This window comes from Belonocnema kinseyi, chromosome 8 (assembly GCF_010883055.1).
Source record: "Belonocnema kinseyi isolate 2016_QV_RU_SX_M_011 chromosome 8, B_treatae_v1, whole genome shotgun sequence".
NCBI classification, from domain to species: Eukaryota; Metazoa; Arthropoda; class Insecta; order Hymenoptera; family Cynipidae; genus Belonocnema; species Belonocnema kinseyi.
Genome location: NC_046664.1, coordinates 51,844,886 through 51,868,298, shown reverse-complemented (window position 1 = coordinate 51,868,298; position 23,413 = coordinate 51,844,886). Strand labels below are relative to the sequence as shown.

General features: G+C 25.1%; 1 protein-coding gene across 1 annotated transcript in view; it reads left to right on the top strand.

The window, feature by feature from the left end:
* LOC117177814 (RNA polymerase II-associated factor 1 homolog) overlaps window positions 1-23,413 on the top strand; it is a 26,242-nt gene continuing 2,829 nt past the window's right edge. Inside the window, exons 1-7 of the mRNA XM_033368761.1 lie at window positions 1-187; window positions 4,310-4,402; window positions 4,497-4,821; window positions 12,989-13,132; window positions 13,248-13,351; window positions 13,463-13,679; window positions 19,118-19,361. Coding sequence (XP_033224652.1) covers window positions 114-187; window positions 4,310-4,402; window positions 4,497-4,821; window positions 12,989-13,132; window positions 13,248-13,351; window positions 13,463-13,679; window positions 19,118-19,361 — 1,201 coding nt within the window. The 5' untranslated portion in view covers window positions 1-113. The remainder of the gene's footprint in view (window positions 188-4,309; window positions 4,403-4,496; window positions 4,822-12,988; window positions 13,133-13,247; window positions 13,352-13,462; window positions 13,680-19,117; window positions 19,362-23,413) is intronic.

Genomic DNA, 23,413 nt, shown 5'->3' with positions numbered 1-23,413 from the left:
TGTTACTTGGCCGGGCGTTTGTTCGTTGGGTTAGTTGTTAACCTCGTTAATCTTCATGTATTTCATTTCTTTTTGGATATGATCAATTTTTACAAGTGTTAAACAGTGGCAAAATGGCTCCGACAATTCAGCTAAACGGTACAACTGCCGATAGAGAAAAAAGATCTGTAAGAGCGGAGGAAAGAAGGTATGTAAAATTGACAAGGAGTCCCATACTCCTACAATCCATACCATACTCGCCTATTATTTGTAAAAATATATAAATACGCCATGATAAGGGAAGGGGAGATATGTGCTTTTATCAGTAGACTCTACCGATCATCGGCTTTGATTATAGCAAAATCCCGCTTTTCTTGAACATCTGTGTAAAATCGGACATTGCGGTGAAAACATAACCTATACTGCAAAAAAACTCTAAATAATCGTAACTATCCGAAATTGAAAATAATTCCATTCACGCTCAATGCGACCTTGGAAAATAATGCACAATTTTATAACAATGCATATATGACAATTGGGAGATGATTGACATCAGGATGATCCGTATAAAAATGTCAATTTGGAGGATATTTTCGATATTTTGGGATTTTGCAACCGCCCTACGGGATGGTTAGAAAAAAATGCAACAGAAATTATCTGCATCAGTTTCCTAACATAATAATTTTGGTTAAAAAAACCTCTCATATTCAATTGAATATTCTTGTAGAAAAAAATATCACGAAATTAGGTGTATCAAACATTTTTATTTGGCCCGGTTAAGTATACGATTTTGACACCTCTACTAGTCAATACTTAATTGTTTCTGATATTTCTCCCGGGTAAGACAGACCTATTCAGTTATCGATAATTATAAATTATCATTAGTATACTTACAATTAAAATGAGTTTATTAAAGAAATAATAAATTTTTTGATTATCTACAGTCAATTTGATATCAACTATACAATGCAATGCAATGTCAACTAAAAAGTCATTTAAATATTTATTAATAATAAAGAAAGAACACTTTATATCAATTAGTATCGTCAAACATTTGGTTGGAAATTCGTCCTTTTTGTTAGGGAATTCATTTTCTTGTTCAAAAATCAATTCTTTTGCTTGAAATTTCAACATTCTGGTTTTAATTTTTTTCTCTCTTGACTGAAAAATTCTTTCTTAGTTGAAAATTAAACTCTTGCTGAACATGTATCTCTTTTTTATTCGAAAATTCGTTTTTTGTTGGTTCAAAATGCATTTTTTTTTTAATTCAACACTATTTCATTTAAAACATTAACTATTTGCTTAATATATATATTTTTAAATTAATTTTGTTAAACTGGAAATTAAACTAATCACGTTGAATATTCGATCACTTTACTTGAAAATTCACCTTTTTTTATTAAAATTTAACTTTTTCAACTGAAAATTTAACAATTAAATTTTTAGTTGAAAATTAATCTTTTTTATATGAAAATTCGACTAGTTTGTTGAAAATTCAACTTTTTTTGTAGAGAATTAATCTTTTGTTTAAAAATTTAACTATTCCGCTTAAAAATTGATCCTTTTGGTGGCAAATTAAACTAGTTGGTTGAAGGTTAATCTGTTGCTGAAAAAAAATTTTGTTGGTTGAAGATTAATAATTTTAATCAACAAATTATGTTTTTTTTTTGTTTGAAATTTAATAATTTTATTCAAAATTCGTTGGAAGCTCTTTTTTATGTTGAAAATGATTTTTTTAATCTGGTAATTCAATTACTCATGTTGAATGTTCCATTACATTACATGAAAAGTCATCTCTTTAGTTAAAGAAAATTTCAACTATTCAATTTTTGGCTGAAAATTTTTTTTTGCAGATGAAAATTCCTGTATTTTGTTCAAAATTCAACTTTCTGGGCATACAATTAATCATTTTGGTTGTAAGTTCAACTACTTGGGTGAAAGTTAAACTCTTTATAAAAATTCTTTTTCTTGTTGGGAATTCATCATTTAAATTAAAAATTAATTCTTATATTTGGAAATTTAATTATTCCATTTGAAAAATTAACTGTTTTGTTGATCATTCTTTTTTTTTAATTGGAATTGAACTTATCTTGAAAAATTTTTATTTGTATTCAAGTGTTTTTTGATTAAAAATCGGAATATAAACTGTACTACATTTTTGTTCAGAATTGTTGGGTGAAGATTCATTACTTTAATGAAAATTTATCTCTGGTTAAAAATATTATTTTTTACTAAAAATTTAACTATTTCCCTTGAAAGTTTCAATATATTTTACCTAATTTTTTTTACATTCTTTAGAACTTAAAATATAACTATTCAATTTTTGGTTGACAATTACCTTTTTTAGTTGAAAATTCATGTATTTTGTTGAAAAGGTATATTTTTTTGGTATAAAGTTAATGTTTTGGTTGAGTATTCCACAATCCAAATTAAATTTACTTAAACATGCACTCATTTTTAATTATAAGAATATAAAACAAAAATTTGTTTGAATTGTCATTTAAACTCATAAACTTTTGAGACAAATTCAAGATATTATTTCTTATGTTTTTTGTATTTAATTAATATTTAAGAATATGTTATTTTAATTTGTCATCGCTTTTGAAAAACTATACCTTGAAAAATCTTGTGATACTTGGAAAAAACCTGTAAATTTTTCCAGGATTTTAGTTTACACCTTAAAACCGGAAAATAACAGTGATTTTATTTTTTGACCCGGGATTTTGACAAATTTTTAGGAAAATAAGTCTGTCCATGTTTGATTTGAACAGTTTTTTAAATATTTATATTTGTTATCTTTTTCCATTCTAAAATCATTCATTTTACATTACATAATTAAAAAATCTTTCACTTTAAAAATGTTCTATTTATTTTTTATTTTTTAAGCGTACAGTTTTCATTCAAAGAATTTCAAATTGCAGTTTTAAAGACTTAAATAATTACAAATTATAAGCGTTTGAAATCAATAATTTTTGATAAAAAACATGTTTATTTGATCAACTGTGAATATGCATTTTAATGGTTTTTTAAATTGATTGTAAACAAGGTGATTCGAAATCAGTTATAAATTTTAGAATTTCTAGCTTTTAACGTCAAAAATTAAACTGTTTCAATTTAAAAATGTTGGCAGCGAAACAAATATAAACGCTCGATTGAAGTTTTAAAAACTATTTTCAATTTTAAAATAATTTCAAAATAATATATTCATAATTAACGGCTTTCAATAAATTAAAAATATTATTTCAGTTTAAAATTTCGAAATTAAATAATTAACTAATTACAAATTTGAACTTTTTAAATTAATACAAATAATTGCTTAATATTTTGAAATATTTGACTGTTCAATTAAAATCAGTAATTATAAATCAAATATCCAAAACTAAACATGAAAAGTATACTTTTAACGTTAGAATTTTACTGAATAATTAATTTTAAAATAAAGTTGTTGAATTTTGATGAACATATAAATAAATATTGAACACCTATTATTCCGTAAAAAAATGTAGACTTTTGCATATTTCGAAAAAAAAATTCAGAAGCTTTTGAAAAGTAGTAAATAACTTCAAAAGAATGCAAATAATTTTTTTTAAGATTCCTAGGAAAATTGAAAACTATTTTTCTTTTCAAAAAATTAATTTATGAGAATACTTAAAAAGATTTTCAAAATTGTCAAAGATGTATCTGCAAGATTTTAAGGAATTTTTTTAGCAGTATTTCTTACAAAATTTTCTGAATAATTCGAATCATTATAAAAATTGTTTAAAAGTTCTGAAAAAATTTCAAAAATACTAAAAAATTTGACAGTAAAAATAATTTAACTTCTAACTTAAGAAGTTTTCAATTGATTAAAAAAATGTAATCGTTCAATTTTTATGTACCTGAAGTTCCGAACGTTCAATTGAATGAAGTATTTTTCCCCATTTATATTTTACCCATAAATCTTTTCCCAACTGCAATTTAAAATATGCATTATAATTATTTTTCACTAATAAATTACTGCCAATATAAATGAACCTAATTTTAGCACTTTTTCTGGTTTACAAAATCACCAGTAAAAACTTTCTTTAATTTGAACGTTCAGAACTTCTGGCACATCAATTTGTAATGTTTCTAGCTTAAAATTCCTTAAAATTATTTAAAGCTCAGTTTTTATTACTTGAAATGAAAAATTTTTAGTTTTAGAGTTCAAATTTTTTACTTTCATTGGCCGTTAAAGATGTTTGCGAACCGTGAATTTGGTGTTGATTAAAACGGCTAGCCTGGGTATGTTTTACCCAGTTGGTATTAGAATCTAAAATTTAGGTTCATTTTTTTTTATTCATTATTTCAGATCTGACTTAATATGCAGAATCAAATACTGCAATACGCTCCCCGACATACCATTCGACTTGAAATTTATAACATATCCCTTCGAATCAACTCGGTAAGTTTTTCGCGCATCGATCACTCAATCTAAAAAAAAAAAATATTTGCCTGTAAAATATAAAAAATAAAAGATGAATAAATTTCCACTGCAGGTTTATTCATTACAATCCAACCTCACTGGAGAGAAACTACAAGTACGATGTCCTGACAGAACATGACCTTGGCGTTGAAGTCGATTTGATTAATAGAGATGCATATTCAGGCGAATGTAACGGACCTCTTGATCCTGCAGATGAGAAACTCCTCGAGGAAGATATCTCGACTCCACAAGATTCGAAAAGATCCAGGCATCATGCCCGTAGCGTATCTTGGCTTCGACGTACGGAATATATTTCCACGGAACAAACTCGTTTCCAGCCTCAGACTATGGAAAAAGTCGAGGCTAAAGTCGGTTTCACCATTAAGAAGAACTTTAAGGTAATGTTTCAAGATTTCACCGTCATAAGTATTATTTTTTATTAAAAAGATTTTGCAAATTAATGTTTAAACTTGGAAATTAATGTTTAATAAATCATTAGGGTGTCCAGTGACCTTGAAAATCTGGAAATCTCCTTGATTTTTTCACGAAAATCTTGAATTTTAATTGTTCTTTTTCTTTTAAAACAGTTATTTTTATCGAAATGCGAAGAGTAATTTAAATCTTTTAGTCTATTATGAAAGAAACATCTTGTCTAGAAAAAATCTTGCTGCTGAAATTTTGTTTATTCGTCAAGATATAATTGATCTTTTGTTTATTACAGAATGAATCAAAAATATTTCAAGGCACTTTTTGTTGAGGTGTTCAAATTAGAAATTATAAAAATCATTAGTTTAAAATTTCTATATGATTTTTCGAGGGGTTGACCATTCGGTTTTTGAGTGTACAACAGATTTCAAATAAAGATTTTACAGCAATTTCACAAACATTTTAAAACTTTAAAGATTTAAAGGATTTCAACGATTTAATAAAAGGGCACAGTACACCAGATTTCAAAAATTTGAAACGATTTCAAGAGGTTTTAAAATATTTTAGAAGATTTCAAAATATTGCAAATAATTCAATGGCTTCAACGAATACAAAATATTTTCCAAACAAAGATGCAAGAAAGATTTTATAAACATTTAAAAATATTTCACAAAGATTTCAAGGATTTCAAACATTCAAAAAAGGCATGTACACTAGATTAAAAAGTTTTCACAAAAATTTCTCAAAGATTTGGAACATTTCACAAAGATTGTAAAACTTGCAAAAGAATTTAAATATTTTAAAAAGGGTATATTAAACCACATTTCTAAGATTTCAAAACATTTAAAAGATTTTAAACAATTCCAAAATTTTCTAGAAGATATCAAAAGATTTCACTAAGATTTGTAATAATTTAAATAATTCCAACAAATTCACAAAGATTTCGAACATTGCAAAAATATTTTTAAACTTTCAAAAGATTTTAAAGATTTCGAAACATTTCAAAGATTTTAAATAACTTCAAAATTGTTTAAAAGTTGTCAAAAGATTTCACAAAAGTTTAAAAGACTTCATAAAACATTCATAAAGACTTCAAAACAGTACGTGAATTTCAAAGATTTCAACAAGGGCGCAGTATACCAGATTTCAAGGATTTCAAACCATTCCAAAGATTTTAAACGATTTAAAAATGATTGAGAATATTGCAAACGATTGCGAAAGATTTCTCAAATATTTTAAAGAATTCTCAACGATTTATAAACATTTCAAGAATTTCAAAGATTCCAACAAGGATACAGTACACCAGATTTCAAAGATTTCAAAAGATTTAAAAGTTTTTTAGTGATTTCAAAAGGTTTCAAAAAACTTGAGAAGATTTGAAAACATTTTAATAATTTCAAACGAACAGAAAAGATTTCACGAACAAAGATTAAAGAAACATTTCTAAGATTTTATAAAGATTTAAAAAAATTTCACAAAGTTTTCGTAGATTTCAAAGCTTTCAAGGACTTAAAAGATTTCAATAAGGGTGCAGTACACCAGATTTTAAATATTTAAAAACATTTTAGATTTTAAACGATATCAAAAGATTTAAGAAAGATTTCAAGTATTCCAGTGATTTTAAACTATTACAACAAATTTCATAAAGATTTCACAAATATTCCAGTGATTTCAAACGAATACAAAAGACTTAAAGAAGATTTCACAATTTCTTTAAAGAATTCATAAGGATTTCAAAAGAATTTCAAAACATTTCAAGAATTTCAAATTTTTTCAAAAGATTTCAACCGATTTCAAAAGGTTTCAACACACCTTTGAGAATATTTCAAAAGACTTTAATGCTTTTAAACAAACACAAAAGATTAAATAAAGAGTTCAAAAACATTTCAAAGATTTCAAGAATTTTTAAGATTTTACAAAAGCTTTGAAAAATGCCAAAAGATTTCTCAAAGATTTTACCGAAATTTCAAGCTTTCACTAAGGTTTGTAATACTCCACAAAGATTTAAAAATATTCCTAAAGATTTGACAAAGTCGACTCATGTTCGCAAAAAATTCAGAATTTCTTTATTTACGATTTGGCATTCTTTAGACATTTTTGGCCAATAAAAAATGAAATGGCTCATTTTTCACATGTATGAAAAACGTTTATTTCATTATTTGATGTAAATGATTTCTTGACCTGAAAATCCTGGATAAGACCTTGAATTTTGTTCCTAAGAATCGCTAGACATCCTGATAATGTTTATTTCGAATAAATTCGGCTATACGCAAACAGAAAGTCGTACAGATTGAAAAGTTTTTTTTTCAAACATTTGACATGTTATGTCTTAACATATATTTTTTTTGAACATTTTCGGCAAGCTAGTTTTTTCGAAAAAATTTTGGAATATGTCAGAAATCGAAATTTTGTTTGAAAAAAAAACTAAATTGTAACGCATTGGTAATCAATTGTTTCTTGTGATACAGTATAGTTTTTTAGGATCGCTAATTGCGATTCTGATGCTAAAATTGCAAAATTCATGATGGCGGATCCAAAAATGGCGACAACATTAGACCAAATTCGCTTATTTTCTTTTTGGCCTATACGTAACTATTGATAACAAGAATTAGTTTGACAGAAAAATTTTCCATTGAAAGGGTTAAATAGTTTAAACAACTGGAAATTAAAAGCGTTTGAAGTTGAAAGTTTTTAGGTGAAAAACATAACTATTTTATTAATTTTAAATATAAATAAAAAAAATATTTTTAACATGCATTTGTAATTTAAGTATTAAAAAGTGAAAAATAATTGATGTACAAATACGGTTTTAAATCCGTTCACAATTTATGAAATTCCAGATTTTAATGTTAAAACGTAAACTGTTTTAATTCAAAAGTTTATTTTAGCCATTAAAAAAATGTAAACATCCGATTAAAACTTTATAATTCATTTTGAACAAAAATAGTTTCATAATAATATATTCGTAATTAAAGGCTTTTATTAAGTTTAAGATAATGTTTCAATCTAAAATATTCTATCTGAACCCATTAAATTTGTTAATTGAAATCAAATATTTAAAAGTAAACAATTTGAAACTAAAATGTTTGACATGGAAAGTCTTAAATCTTTACAATTTAGAAGAGCTTTTCAACTTTGAACGTTATACGAGTTGAATTGTTTTGTTTGAAAAATGTTTATTTTTAAGTTAAATTGTGGAATTTTGAGGTATAAATAACAATTAAACACTTAATATTTGTGACAAAAATTAAAAATGATTTTAAATCAAAAGAGAATTTGGAATATTTGAAAGAAAGTTTTTTTAAATATCTAGGATTTTCTCAAAATTGTGGGAAAAATTCGAGAGATATCTTTTAAAATGAATCGAATTTTTCTGACCATTTTTTGAAAATCTTGCCAACCTTAAAGCATTTATTTGAAATATTACAGATTCTATTTTCACAATTTTTGAAATTTTTAAAAATCTTCTTAAGTATTCTCTTAAAATAATTATTCAAAATGAAAAATCTCTTTCAATTTTCCTAGGAATATGAAGAAAAGGTTTTTTTTCTTGTGAAGCATTTCACAATTCTTGAAAAGCTTTCCAATTTTGTATTTGAAATCTGAAAAAATCTACATTTTGTTTTAAATTAGGCTCTGGTTATTGGCACCGAAATTATGGTACAAATATCCGAATTTCAATCAAAACTTAAACTAATTCAAATTTTCTTCTGCATATAATAAGTAAGATTTTCCTCAAATGGTAGGAAAATTCGATCAATTCCAAAAGATATTTAAAAGTTTTAAAGAATTTCAAAAATAGTTTTAAATTGAAAAAAAGAAATCAATACAACTTCTAGATTTCTCAAAATTTTGAAGTTTTTCAAGGATGTTTAAACTATTTCAAAGGTCAATCATTTAACTTCTAGTTTAATAAGTAATCAGTAAAAATTTTTAATTTTTAATGTTTCTAGCTTAAAATTGTTTAAAATAATATAATTTATAAATGTTAAAAATTCTAAATTTTGCTGTTTGTCTGCATTTCATTTAAAATTATTCAATTGAAAGGGTTAGTACCTAATTTCCATTTCATGCGAGTAAATTATTAAGCATTTGAATATGACATTTTTTATTATAAAAACTTTTAAACTTCAATTTTAAATAATTAAAAATTTAGGAGTTCCGCTTGTGGTGCTTTAATATGTAGTTTATTTTTTATTACTTCAAATGGAAAAATGTCTAGCTTGAGAGTTTACATTTTAAAATTTTAATGACCGTGAAAAATGTTTTCGAACCGGGAAAATTGACCGGGAATTTTTTTCTTCGATTAAAACGGCCACGCTGTTTTTCGCTTATTATTTACGTATTTTTTCGATTTTCAAAACAAAAAAATTTTAAAAGTTATGCGAATTTGAATTTTGTGCTTTGTTTTTCAAAAAAACCCGACTTTTTTCTTTAAACATCTATAACTTTTGTCCTAATTAAGATATTTATTATTTTCTTTTTGATTCTAATAGCTTTTTGAGTTTTTCTCGTAAACTATGAAAAATATCACATAAAAACAAGACATTTTTCATGGAAATTTCTTAGGCGTGCAAGTTCAAAACAAAATTGGCAACAAATATAAATGTGAGTTTTTTTCAGAAAAAAGATTTTAATTACTTTAGAAAAATCAAAAGGTTTAAAGAGAAAAATTCGGGTTTTTTGAAAAACAAAATACAACATTCAAATAAGCATAACTTGTGCGTATTTTTTTGCAAATAAAAAACGTATCCTCTAATTTCTTCTAAAAGCGCAATATTTTGTCGTAGAGCGATTAACTTTTTTATTAAAAAATCGCCGTTTTCGCTTGAACATTCAATGAATTGCTGAAATTTGGTCTCTATCAGCACTAAAAAAAAATTCTGGTTGAAAATCCAACTCTTTTTGGTGAAAATTCATCCGTTTGATTTGAAAACTGATCGCTTTGTAAAATATTGTTTTTTTTTGTGTGCTAAAAATGAAACGGTTTAGCTAAAAATAATCTGTTCTTGTTGAGGATTAAGCTATTTTGAAAATATGTCTTTTTTGGTTGAATTAAAACTGCTTCGTTCAAAATACGCCTTTTGGATAGAAAATTCATTACATTTTTGGTTCAGAATTGATCTATTTTGGTTGAAACTTTAAATATTTTGTTGAAAATGCAACTTTTTTATTGAAAATTCATATTCTTGGGTTGAAAATTTAACGTATTTTTGGTGTGAAACTTGATCACTTCTTAAAATTTTAATCTTTTTTGGATTAAAATGCAAGTGTTTAGTTAGAAATTAATCCTGTTTGCTTGAAATATTAACTATTACATTTTTCTTGAAAATTTCATTATTTTGTTGAAAATTCAAATATTTTGTTAAAAAGGAATCTTTTTGTCTAAAAATATAATAACTTGGTTGAAAATTAAGCAATTTTATTAAAATTTAACTGTTTTGTTGAAAATTCAATTATTTAGTTGAAAATTAAATTTTTGTTCTTGAAAAATCATATTTTCTTGGACGAAAATTTAAGTGTTTTGCCGAAAATTCGCCGTTTCTGCTTGAAAATTCAATGGCATGGCTGAAATTTTGTCTCTTTCTGCACTAAAAAATATTTTCTGCTTGAAAATGCAACTTTTTTTGATAAAAATTCGACTTTTTGGTTTGAAAATTGATCTCTTCGTAAAATAGCCTTTTTCTGCGTTAAAAGTGCAACTGTTTAGTTGAAAATAATGTTTTTGTTTAGGACTCTACTATTTTTCAAATTCGTCCTTTTGGTTGCATTGAACTGCTTTCTTGAAAATTCGCCTTTTGGATAGAAAACTCATCTTTGCTGGAAAATTAATCTTTGGTAGAAAAGTATTATTTTTTGTTTAAAGTGAATTCTTCCTAATTCAAAAGTCTACTATTATATTTTTGGTTCAGGCTTGATATATTTTGGTTGAAAATTTAATTATTTTGTTAAAAATTTAACTATTTTGGTGGAAATTACCCTTTTTCGTTTAAAATTCAACAATTTTGGTAGAAAATTCAACTATTTGGTTGAAAGTGGACTTTTATGTTAACAAATCATATTTTTGGATTGAAAATTCGCCTTTTCCGATTCTTTGATAGAAATTTCGTCCTTTTGGACTGAAAATTCATTTTTGGCAGAAGTCATCTTCTTTGGTTGAAATTCAATTCTTTTTAAATGAAAAGTCAAATATATTTTTGGTTCTCAATTGATTACTTTTCCCTGAAAATTTAATTACTTTGTTTGATAATTAAAATTTTTCGGTTGAAAATTCATATTTTCGGGATAAAAATTCAACGGTTTTGTAGAAAGTTCGTTTTTTTAGCGGAAAATTAAACGGTTTTATGAAAATTTCGAATATTTCATAGAAAATTAAATTTTTTTAAAATTTATTTTTTTTTTGGATTGAAAATTAAATAATTTTATAGAAAATTCAGTTATTTTGTGGTTAGTTCATATTTTGGATATGAAAATTTAAGAATTTGATTGAATTTGTTTTCTTTCTTAAGTCTTTTTTTTAATTCGTCTTTTTTCTTAAAAATTCTTGTCTTTTCGTTTAATTTGGTTGTAAACGCGAATGATTGGTTGAGACTCAGGGTAGCCGCTGGACCGGAAAACCGGGAAATTTTTGAAACCGGGAAAAAGAAATTTTTAGAAGAAAAATCTGTCCACGTTCGATTTCAACAGTTTTTATATAATTAGTTGAATTGTTATGTTTTTCAATTTTTCTACTATTTAGCTTACAATGCGTAATACAAAATGTGTTTACTTTAAAAATTTACCATTTAAAATTTTTATTTCTAAACTTACATTTTTAATTTAAAGAATTTTGTAATGCTTTCTTAAAGACTTGAACAAATAGAAAATAAAAGCCTTTGATGTCGAAAATTTTGGCTAAAAAAATTTTTAAAAATAAATAAATAAATTTTTTTTAATTTATCTGTACTTTATGTAATAAAAAGTGAAGAAAAACGATTTGACAACACGATTTTTTAATTAAACAAATGTGAACGTGTAACTGAAAGTTTGTAAACTATTTTCAACTTAAAAATAACTTCATAATAAGATATTCTTAATTAAAGGATTTTATTAAATTTAAAATATTATTTTAGTCTGAAATATTTAATTTTTAACCCATTCAATTTGAAATTTTTAATTAAAAAAAAGATGAATTATTGAATATTTAGCAATATTAAAATTTTTATTTAAGACAAGTAAATTCAAACCAAATATTTAAAAGTAATCTCATTTTTTTGTTTAAAATCTGTGAAAATCTACATTTTATTTTATATTAGGCTATCATTTCAAGTTTTACATCAAGTTTGAATCGTTTCAAAACTTCTACATATCTCTTAAAATTACTCAAATTTCGCTTACAAATAATAAATGTTCAATTGTTATTTATACATCCAAATTGTAAAGAAATTTTCTTAAATTTGCAGGATTTTCTGAAATTATTAGAAAAGATTCAATTCATTTTGACAGATATTTAGAGGTTTTGAAAAAATTTCCAAAATTATTTTTTATTAAAAACGAATTTAAAACAACCTCTAGATTTCTCAAGATTTTGAAATAAAATTTTGAAGCTTTCCAAGAACGTTTAAACTATTTAAAAAGAAAATCATTGCATTTTTAATTTAAGAAGTGTTCAGTTGAAATGTTTCCAATTTTTCAATATTTGATGTTTCCAGCTTAAAATTCCTTAAAATTACATACTTTTGAAAATTTTAAAGTTCACTGATTGATCTTTTAATTTAGATCATTGAAAATGATAACGTGGATTTATATTTTTTATATTGAAAAATGTTAGTACGTTCAATTTTATACGCGTAAATTATTGAGCATTTGAATACAACATTTTTTAATTAAAAACTTTTAAATTTCAATTTTAAAAGTTCAAAATTTAACAGTTCAACTTTTAATGCTTTCATTTGCAGCTCAGTTTTTATTACCTCAAGTGGAAAATAATTTAGCTTTGGTGTTTCATTTTTTTAATTTCATTGACCGTGAAAAATGTTTGCGAACCGAGAAATGACCGGGAATTTATTTCGCCGATTAAAACGGCCACCCTGAAAGTTTTTTTTAATCCATCTTTTTTGTTGAAAATTTATCTTTTCGAGTTTAATCTTTTTTTTACAGGAGGAAACGCTTTACATGGACAGAGACAGTCAGATCAAAGCAATTGAAAGAACTTTCGAGGACAATAAGAAGCCCATTGAAAAACATTACAGCAAACCTAATGTTGTGCCAGTCGAGATCCTCAACATATTTCCTGACTTTAAGGTAATAATATAATAATTAAATTAAATTTATAAGAACTTATTTATATTATTGGAATTTAATTGTTTTTTTAACTATTTTATCAGTATAATTTAAAATAATTTTTCTTTCAATTTAGTTATGGAAATATCCTTGTGCTCAAGTTATATTCGACTCGGATCCAGCTCCTGTTGGAAGATCAGTTCCGGCTCAGATTGAGGAAATGTCCCAGGCGATGATTCGGTAAAATTACTCCCTCAAAGAAATATTCACCAGCTTAAGCTTTTTTTTTTTGTTTTTGTTTGTTTCTTTGTTTAAAGTCGGTTAATATTGATTGATTTGTTAAATTTCTAGGGGTGTGATGGACGAGAGTGGTGAGCAATTCGTCGCGTACTTCTTGCCTCAAGAGGAAACTTTAGAGAAGCGAAGGCGTGATCTAATGGCTGAAATTGAATATGCTGAGGACGAAGAGTACGATTATAAAATGGCTCGAGAATATAACTGGAACGTCAAAAGTAAATCTTCGAAGGGTTACGAAGAAAACTACTTCCTTGTCATGCGTGAAGATGGGGTGCGTATTTATTCAGTTTTAAAATCAATTACAGGGTTCGGATTGTAATACTTTTTCTATATTTGTTGAAAAAATGCGACTGTTTGAAGAAAAATGCGGCTGGCTTAATTTTTTCTCAGAAGTTTGCTATAATTAGTTTCAATTTTAATCACAATGCAACTTTTAAGGTTTAAATTCAGAGCCACATAAAATTGTACCATTTTGTTGTAAATTCAACTGTTTTTTATTCATGTTTAATCTCATGTTTAAAACTTCGAATCTGTGATTGAAAATTCACCTAGTTGGCTAGAACTTTAATTACTTTGTTAAAAACTGTTTTTTGTTAAAATTTCAGCTTTTGAGGATAATTATTGAACTTTCTTCTAAAAAAATCCTCTTTTCTTTAAAGGAAATTCAATTATTTGATTAAAAATTGATCTTATTTCTAGAAAATTCGTCTTTTTTATTTAGAGTCCAATTATTTAGTTAAAATTTTTGTTAAATTCAACCCTTTGGTAAAACTTCATTATTTTACATAAAAGTTAATTTCTTTAGTATAAAAATGTAATTATTTTGTTGAAAATGAATTTTATCAACTACAAATTTACTTGTCTGTTTTGGTAGAAACTTAAATTTTCTTGGTTTAAAATGTAACTATTTTGCGGAAAATTGGTAGATTTTGTTGAAAAATCGTCTCTTTTTTTTTTGCTAGAAAATAGAACTACTCTGTTGAAACTTGATTTTTTTTGTTAAAATTTAATTTTTAAATAAAAATTTAACTATTTGATTAAAAATATGTTTTAAAATTTAACTATTTTGTTGAAAATTAATTTTTTCAACTGCAAATTGACTTGTCTATTTTGGTAGAAAATTAATTTTTTTGGTTTAAAATCTAACTATTTTGCGGAAAATTGTTACATCTTGTTGAAAAATCGTCCTTTTTTTTTGCTAGAAAATAGAACTGCTCTGTTGAAACTTGTTTTTTTTTTAAAGTTAATCTTTAAATGAAAATTTAACTATTGGATTGAAAATTTAACTGTTTCGTTATAAATGAACTTTTTTATTGAAAATTAATATTTCCGCGTTGAGAATTTAACTGTTTTGTAGCAAACTAACTTTTTAAAAATATTTTTTCACAATTAGAATATTTTAAATTCAATTTAATTTTTATTATTTTAAATAATAACATATTTGATTGAAAATATATGTAGTATGTACCTATTTGTTTGAAAATTGAATTATTTTGTCGAAAATTCCTCCCTTTTGGCCAAAAGTTAAAATTTTTATTGAACATTCGCATTTTTAGATAAAATACATTTTGTTACAAATTCGTCTCTGTTGTATTGAAAGTCCAACTATTTTAGTTGTAAATTCGACCATTTAGTAAAAAACTAATTTTTATAATTCAACTATTCGATTAAAAATACATCTTTCTTAGTTTAAAATTCCATTTTTTCAGGATAATAATTGAACTTTCTTCTAAAAAAATCGTTTTTTGGAATGAAAATGCAACTATTTGGTTGTAAATTCGACTGTTTTTGATTAATATTTAATCTCTATTATTTAAAAATTTGATACTGTGGTTGAAAATTCTATTATTTTGTTTAAAAGTATCTAAGAAACTGATCATTTTTGGATAGAAAATTCGACCTAATGGATTAAAAATTCATCTCTTATGGTGGAAAAGTAATCCTTTTTTGTTTAGAATGCAACTGTCTTAAAAAAATTTCGTCTTTTGGTTTAAGAATATATATTTTTAATTGGTTACAAATTCATCTTATTTGTAGCAGATTCGTCTCTTTCTCTTTTGATTGAAAGTCCAACTATTTGTTTGAAAAATTAATTTTTTGTTGAAAATTTATCTTTCTGCGTTAAAAATGATCTTTTTTGTTGAAAATTCAATTTTTCAGGTTGATACTTCAACTATTTGGTGAAAAATTTAATTACTTTGCTAAAAAATCGTCTGTTTTTCTTGAAAGTTCTCAAATATTTGGTTTTAAATGCAGCTGTACGGTGGAAAATTATTCTGTTTTTCTTCAAAGTTCAATATATTTTGACTTGAAATCTTAGGAATTTTAAGCATTTCATATTGAATTCAACATTATATCTAAATTAATTATATGTAAAAAAAAATATTTATCTATTCTCCTTAAAAACCACCCTATTTTGAAAGCATTTTGGTCTATCAAGTTTGAAATATTAAAAAATGAATCATTTAATATTCAAATTATACTTTTTTGAATTTAAATTTATTATTATTAAGTAATTTCAAGTCTAGAATGTCCAAAATTAATTGAAATTATAAACTCCTCTTATATGAAAATAATCCAAGGTGACAAGTTTAACAGTTCAGAAAGAAATATTTTATACCTAGATTCAGAAACCTTTAATTTCAGATTTTATTTTGATGATGTACACAATATTTGAAAACAAATCAAAACTATTAACTCTATATTCCTGACCAAATAATTTTATTACTTCAGTCATTCAGTGTCAAATCCTCTTTTTTTATTTATTTTTCAAAATTTCTTGCGCATTTTTAAAAAATTTTTCGCGATTCGATGCGACTTTTTTTTTAATTTTATGCTACTAATGCGACTTTTTTGAAGCAATTTAGTCCATCCAGGGTGGCGATTTGACCCGGAAAAGAATGGGAATTTATTTTTGATCGCATTGAAATTCAAATTTTCATTATTTTAAAAATTTTGGTTCATTTAGAAAAGTGATTTTACTTTATATACAGTCGCAGATTTTTCGGATCTTCTCAGTTTACTCTAATTAAATCATATTTTTTTGTTATTCATTTATAAATTAAACTAGTTGTTTGGAAATTTATGTATTTCCTGAAAAAATTGCCTTTTTGCTGAAAATTAATTTTCACAGTTGAAATTCATCTTTGTGGTATAAAATACAACTATTCCAGTTGAAAATTCATTATTTTAGTTGAAATGTGATCAGTTTGGCTGAAAATTTATCTTTTTTAAAAATTTTCTTTTCGGTTTTAAATGCAAGAATTACAGTAAAATATTTATCATTTTAGTTAAAAATGTAGCTCTTAGGCTTGAAATAAAATTACTTGGTTGAAAGTTAAACTACTTTGTGGAAAATTAATTTTTTTGGTTGAAGATATATTATTTTTATTTAAAAATAATTTCTTTAGTCGAAATATGAGTTATTTAATTGAAAACTTGTTTTTTCTTTGGATGAAAGGGAATTTTTTGGCCGAAAATTGAACTATTTTGTAGGAAATTGGTTTTTTTTTCTTAACATTCATTATTTAAATATAAATTTAATTCAGTTTTTGTTGAAAAATTATCTTTTTAAGTTAGAAATTTATACTTTTTTGGTGGAAGTTAATCTTTTTTTAACAGTTCGTCTTTTTGGACCAAAATTAAATTACTGTAATTAATGATTCATCATTTTAGTTGTAAATTCACCCTTCTAGTATAAAATTCAATTATTCTAGTTCAAGATTTACAATTTTAATTGAAAAATAACCATTTTGTTTGAAAATGTAACTATTTTTTTAAGGTGGTTTTTGTGTAAAAAATAATTTTTTAAACTGAAAATTTAACTTATTCCAATTAAATATTCCACAGTTTCAGTTGGAAATTCTTCTGTTTGGCTGAACATCAATTTTTTTACCCTAAAATTAATTATTTAAGTTTTGATAGGCAATTTGTCGTTTTTAGTGAAAATTAATTTTTAGTTGTTGAAAATTTAAATATTTCAGTTGAAGATTCATTGTTTTAGTTGAAAATGCATTAGTTAGGTTGAAAATTGAACTATTATCTTGAAAATATGGTTTTTCCTTAACAAAAATTAATTTTTTGAAGTAAAAGTTGAATTATTTCCTTTTTTTTTTTTGAAAATTGATATTTTTTAGTGGGAAATTGAAATATTTGTTTCAAAATTCATTTATTTTGAAATTTTTGGCTCTGTTGTGTTAAAGGATGTTTAGAATGAAAGTCGTGAATTAAGTTAATGTATAGAATTCTTGAAAGTAAATCCAAGAATCCAACGACCAAATTTGCACAATCATTTTTGTTGTGATTTGATAATAATAATTTTTTTTTTAATTTAAAAAAAGCCAAAATTAATAAAAAAAATACAACGAAGGGGATTTGGTTGGTTGCATTCTCATTTTTTTCCTTTTTTTTCAAAAATGTTTTTCTGTTTTATGAATTTTTTTTTAATATGATCATTTTTCAAATTACAATAGGAACATTTTATGGTGGTTGTCCAAATTTAGTCGTTGGATTTTTGGTTTTATTTTCAGGAATGTTATACATTAACCCATTAAGTCCCAGGCGGACATATTTTCAATTTTCTTTCAATCGCTCCATACGCTCAAAACGGTCTTTTAAAAAATTGAGAATATAGTCATATCCGATGTAAAATTGTCTGAACTCTCGATTTATGTGATCAGAATTTTGAAAAAAATGCATTTTGAAAAAGTTATTGTTTATAAAAAAAACGTGGTTTTAAAAATAAACAAATGTTTTCTTTTAATATTGTCGGATCGAAGGCTTCGGTGGATTTCTACGATTTGTGGATTTTTTGCGTCCATGGACCCTATTTTTCAAAATATACCGTTTGGTGTTAAAAAAAACATGGAGGCACCAAATATGGCGGCTTGAAATGAAAATTTTTTGTATAAAAATATAATTTTTTTAAACGACAACAATTTTATTTCTATTTTCATTAAAAAGTGTACCAGAAGGTTTTTCGAGTCGCTGATTACGATTATATCATATTTTCAAAATACAAAATGTCGAATCCAATATGGCAGCCAATTTTGTTGTAAATTGATTAATTTTCATGAAAATTGTTACTAGGGGGTTTTTGGGTCGCTGATGACGAATATGCTATCAGAATTTCAAAATTCAGGATGGCGGATTCAATATTGGGCCAAATTGTTTGAATATTTTGGCCGCCATTTTGAATTTTGAAATTCTGATAACATTCGTAATTAGCGACCCAAAAAACCCGCTAGTAAAAATTTCATGAAAATTGTGGCCGCCATATTAAATCCGTCATCTTGAATTTTGAAAATCTAATATATTCGTAATCAGCGACCCGAAAAACCTTCTGGTATACATTTTCATGGAAATATAAATAAAATTGTTGTTTAAAAAAATGTTGAAGGTTAGGGTCCATGCGCAAAAAATCCACAAATCGTAGAAACCCACTGATGCTTTCGATCCGAAAATAATGGGAAAAAAAACAAATTTATTTTCAAAAACACGTTTTTTGTTAAATAAACGACCATAACTTTTTCAAAATGCATTTTTTTTCGCAATTCTAATCAGATAAATGGAAAGCTCAGACAATTTAGGACCGTTTTGATAGTGTATGGAGCGTTTGAAAAAATGTTGAAAATGTATCCGAGCCCTGAAATCAAGAAAAAAATACAGATTGTGTAGGTTAATATTAAACTCAATTGATCATTTTTGCAGGTATTTTATAACGAGTTGGAAACCAGAGTAAGACTGAGCAAACGTCGCCAGAAACAAGGCCAGCAACCGAACAATACGAGATTGGTTGTTCGTCATCGCACGCTTAATGCCAATGAATTTAGAATGCAGAGGTACCGTGAAAAGCAGCTGGAACCTCCAAATGATGATGATGAGGAGGAGGAAGAAGAGGAGGAGGAGGAGGAAGAAGAATCTACGATGGCCACTGAACGAACCGAAGATAAAGGTTTCATTTATTTTTATTCTTACCGAATTATATTAAAAGATATCCATCAGGGTGGCCAAACGTCAGGGAAAACTTGGAAATTAGAGAATTTTCAGAGTTGCCGCTGGACCGGGAAACTTGGAAATGACCGTGAATTTATTTTTTAACCGAGAATTTTACAAATTTTTAGAAAAAAAACATCCAGTGCGGCTGCTGGACTGGGAAACCGGGAATTTTTTGTAACCAAGAAAAACCGGGAAATGACGGAATATTTTTGACCGGGAATTTTACAAATTTGTAAAAGAAAAATCTGTTCACGTTCGATTTCAACAGTTTTTAAATAATTAGTTGAATTGTTATGTTTTTCAGATATGCTATTATTTAGCTTACAATGCGTGATTCAACATTTTTTTACATTGAAAATTTTCCATTTAAAATTTTTATTCTTAAGCTTACATTTTTAATTTAAAGAATTTTTAAATTCTTTCTTAAAAATTGTAAGAATTTTCAGATTTTAACGTGAAAAATTAAACGGTTACAATTTCAAAGTCTTAGTCATCAAACAAATGCGAAGGGGTGACTGAAATTTTATAAAAAATTTTCCACTTAAAAATAACTTTATAGTAATATATTCCTTATTCAAGGATTTTATTAAATTAATAATATTGTTTCAGTCTAAAATATTCAATTTTTAACACATTCAATTGGAAATTTGTAATTAAAAAGAAGATTAATTATTGAATATTTAGCAATATTTGAATTTCTATTTAAGCCAAGTGAAATTTTTATGTATAATTTACAAATGAACGTTTGTAGAAAAAGTTTGAGTAATTTTAAGAGATATTTAGAAGTTTTAAATAGATTGAAAATTATCATGTAAATTTTAGAAAGTTTTCTATAATCTTTTTTGAAAATTTTGTTTAAATCTTTGAAAAACTTTTTAAATATTTTCTTAAAATAATTGTTCTAGGAATCTTAAGAAAATGTTTTTATTCTTTTGAAGCCTTTCACAATTCTTGAAAGGAATCTAATTTCTTTGTTTAAAATTTGCGAAAATCTACATTTTGTTTTATATTAGGCTATCATTTCAACTTTTACATTAAGTTTGAATCTTTTCAAAACTTCTAGATATCTCTTAAAATTACACTAATTTCGTCTACAAATAATAAATGTTAAATTGTTATTTATACATCCAAATTGTAAAGAAATTTTCTAAAATTTACAGAATTTTCTGAAAATTGTAGAAAAAATTTAATTAATTTTGACAGTTATTTAGAAGTTCTGAAAAAATTTCCAAAATAATTTAAATTTAAAGCAAATTTAAAACAACCTCTAGATTTCTCAAGATTTTGAAATAAAACTTTGAAGCTTTCCAAGGATGTTTAAACTATTTAAGAAGAAAATCATTGAATTTCTAATTTATGAATTGTTCAATAAAAAATGTTGCAATTTTTTAAAATTTGATGTTTCTAGCTTAAAATTCATTAAAATTATATAATTTTGAAAAAATGTAAAGTTCATTGATTGATTGTTTAATTTAGAGCATTGAAAATGATAATGTGGATTTATATTTTTATACTGAAAAATGTTAGTACCTTTAATTTTATACGCGTAAATTATTGAGCATTTGAATACGAAATTTTTTAATTAAAAATTTTTCAATTTCAATTTTAGAAGACTGCATTTTTAAATTCTTGAAAAGAATTTAAAAATGTAATTCAAAAAAAAGAGCCCAGGATGAGTCGGGAAAAGCCGGGAAATGACCGGGAATTTATTTCGTCGTTTAAAACGGCCATCCTCACATCCTTGAAACTTTGATTTTAACCGTATTTTAAATAATTAGTTTAATTTTGATATTTTGCAATTATGATATGATTCAGTTTAGAATGGGTAATTCGAAAAATTCTCGATTTTAGATCTTTAATTTTTGGACGTGCATTTTAATTTCAAGAATTTAAAAATGCAGTCTTAAAATCGAAGTTTTTTGATTAAAGAAAAAACATTTTTAGTTGAGCAAACTGTGAATATACATTGATTAATGATTTGTAAATTGAATTTTTCTTTATAACTTTAAAAGTAAATAATAATTTATTGTACAATACGATTTGGAATCAGTTCACAATTTTAGAATGTCCAGAGTTTAACGTCAAAAATTAAACTGTTTCAATTGGAAGGTCTTTTTTGTAAAACAAATGTAAATGCCCTATTGGAACTTTATGAACTATTTTTAATTTTAAAATAACTTTGAAATAATATGTTTATAATTAAAGGCTTTTATTAAATTTGAACTATAATTTCACTCTAAAATATTCCATTTTTAAACCATGCAATTTGAAATTTTTCAATTAAGAAAAAGCGCAGATATTCAATATTTAGAAATATCTGACTGTTTATTTAAAATCAGTAATTATAAATTAAATATTCAAATTTAAACAAAGAAACTAAACTTTAAACGTTACAATTTTAATTATTCTATTTACAAATTTTATTTTGCAAGTCAAATTGTGGATTTTTGGTGTATAAATAACAATAGAACACCTATTTTTATTAGAAAAAAATCGTGTAAAATTAAGAGATATTTACAAGATTTGAAAAAATTCAAAATTAATTAAAAAATTTAAATGATTTCAAATAATTTAAACCGACAAAATGCGACTATTCGTACCAAAATTTTAATGGAAATAACCCATGGCCTAATTTAAAATAAAATATAGGTTTTGGCAGATTTCGAACAAAAAATTTAGAAGCTATTTAAGAATTTCGACAGGCTTTTGAAGAATAAAAAGCATTTCCTAGGAAAATTGAAAATGATTTTTTTATTTCAATGAACTAATTTTAAGAGAGCATTTAAAAAGATTCATAACGATTTACAAACATTTCAAAACGATTTTGAAAGATTTTAAGAAAACAATCTAAAATTAAAATAATTTAACTTTTAATTTGAACAGCGACCTTTCAATTTTTTACAAATTTATAGTTTGAACTGGAATGTATCCAGAATAATAATAATTCTGACTTGTAAATTCGAATTTTCAAATTTTAACGAATTCCGAGCTAGTACTGGAAATTTTCGAAAAGGACCAAAACTATTAATTGGGACAGGAAATTTTTCCAAAGAATTCTAATTTTGAGTTGAAGTAGGGAATTTTCAAATTTTTACCAATTCTGAGTTGAAACTGATATTTTTATCCAGAAGAATTATAATTTGTCTTAGAATAGGGAATTTTTAAATTCAAATAAATTCCAAACTGGGAAAGGGTATTTTTTTAAAGAATGAATTATAAGCTGAAACGGGATATTTTCGAAAAAAAATTAAAATTATGAATTGAAACAGGGAATTTTACAGAAAATTTCTAATTCTTAGTTGAAACGGAGAATTTTCTTGAAGAATAAAAATTCTGGATTTGAACAGGGAATTTTCAATTTGTAACTAATTCTGAGCTGGAATTAAAATGTATCCAGGAGAATAACAATTCTCAATAGAAAATTGAATTTTTGCAAAATTATAATTCTGAGTTGAAGCGAGGTATTTTCGAACAAAATTTAAATTTTGAATTGGAAGAGCGGATTTTACAAGAATTTCTATTTCTTAGCTAAAATGGAGAATTTTCGAAAAAAAATAAAATTCTTGATTTGAAGTGGGATTTTTTCAAATTCTATTTGCTTATATAATTAAAAATCAATTAAACAATGATAATAAATATTCCACTAGACCAATATTAATAACTTTAAGTAAAAAACAAACAGAATACAGTGCTCAAAAGGTCGATTTCATGAAGAAATGACATTTTTGGTTTAAAGGGTAATTTTCAGGTACTCATGGGGGTGTGTTAGGGATATCAAACCCATATGTCAGATAGATGAAATTCTTGGTTGGATAATTATCTGCAGGCCCCCAAACTTTCCTGTCACATTTTTTCGAACTGTAAAAAGTTAGTCTAAAAACTCAAAAAAGTGATTTTTCCCCATGCATTTTACATGGAAAACTTCAAGTCTAAACCGGCACCTGTTAAAATAAAAAAATAAAAAATTAGGGAATTTCTTTTTTCGGGTTTGGAATAAAATGGAGGGGG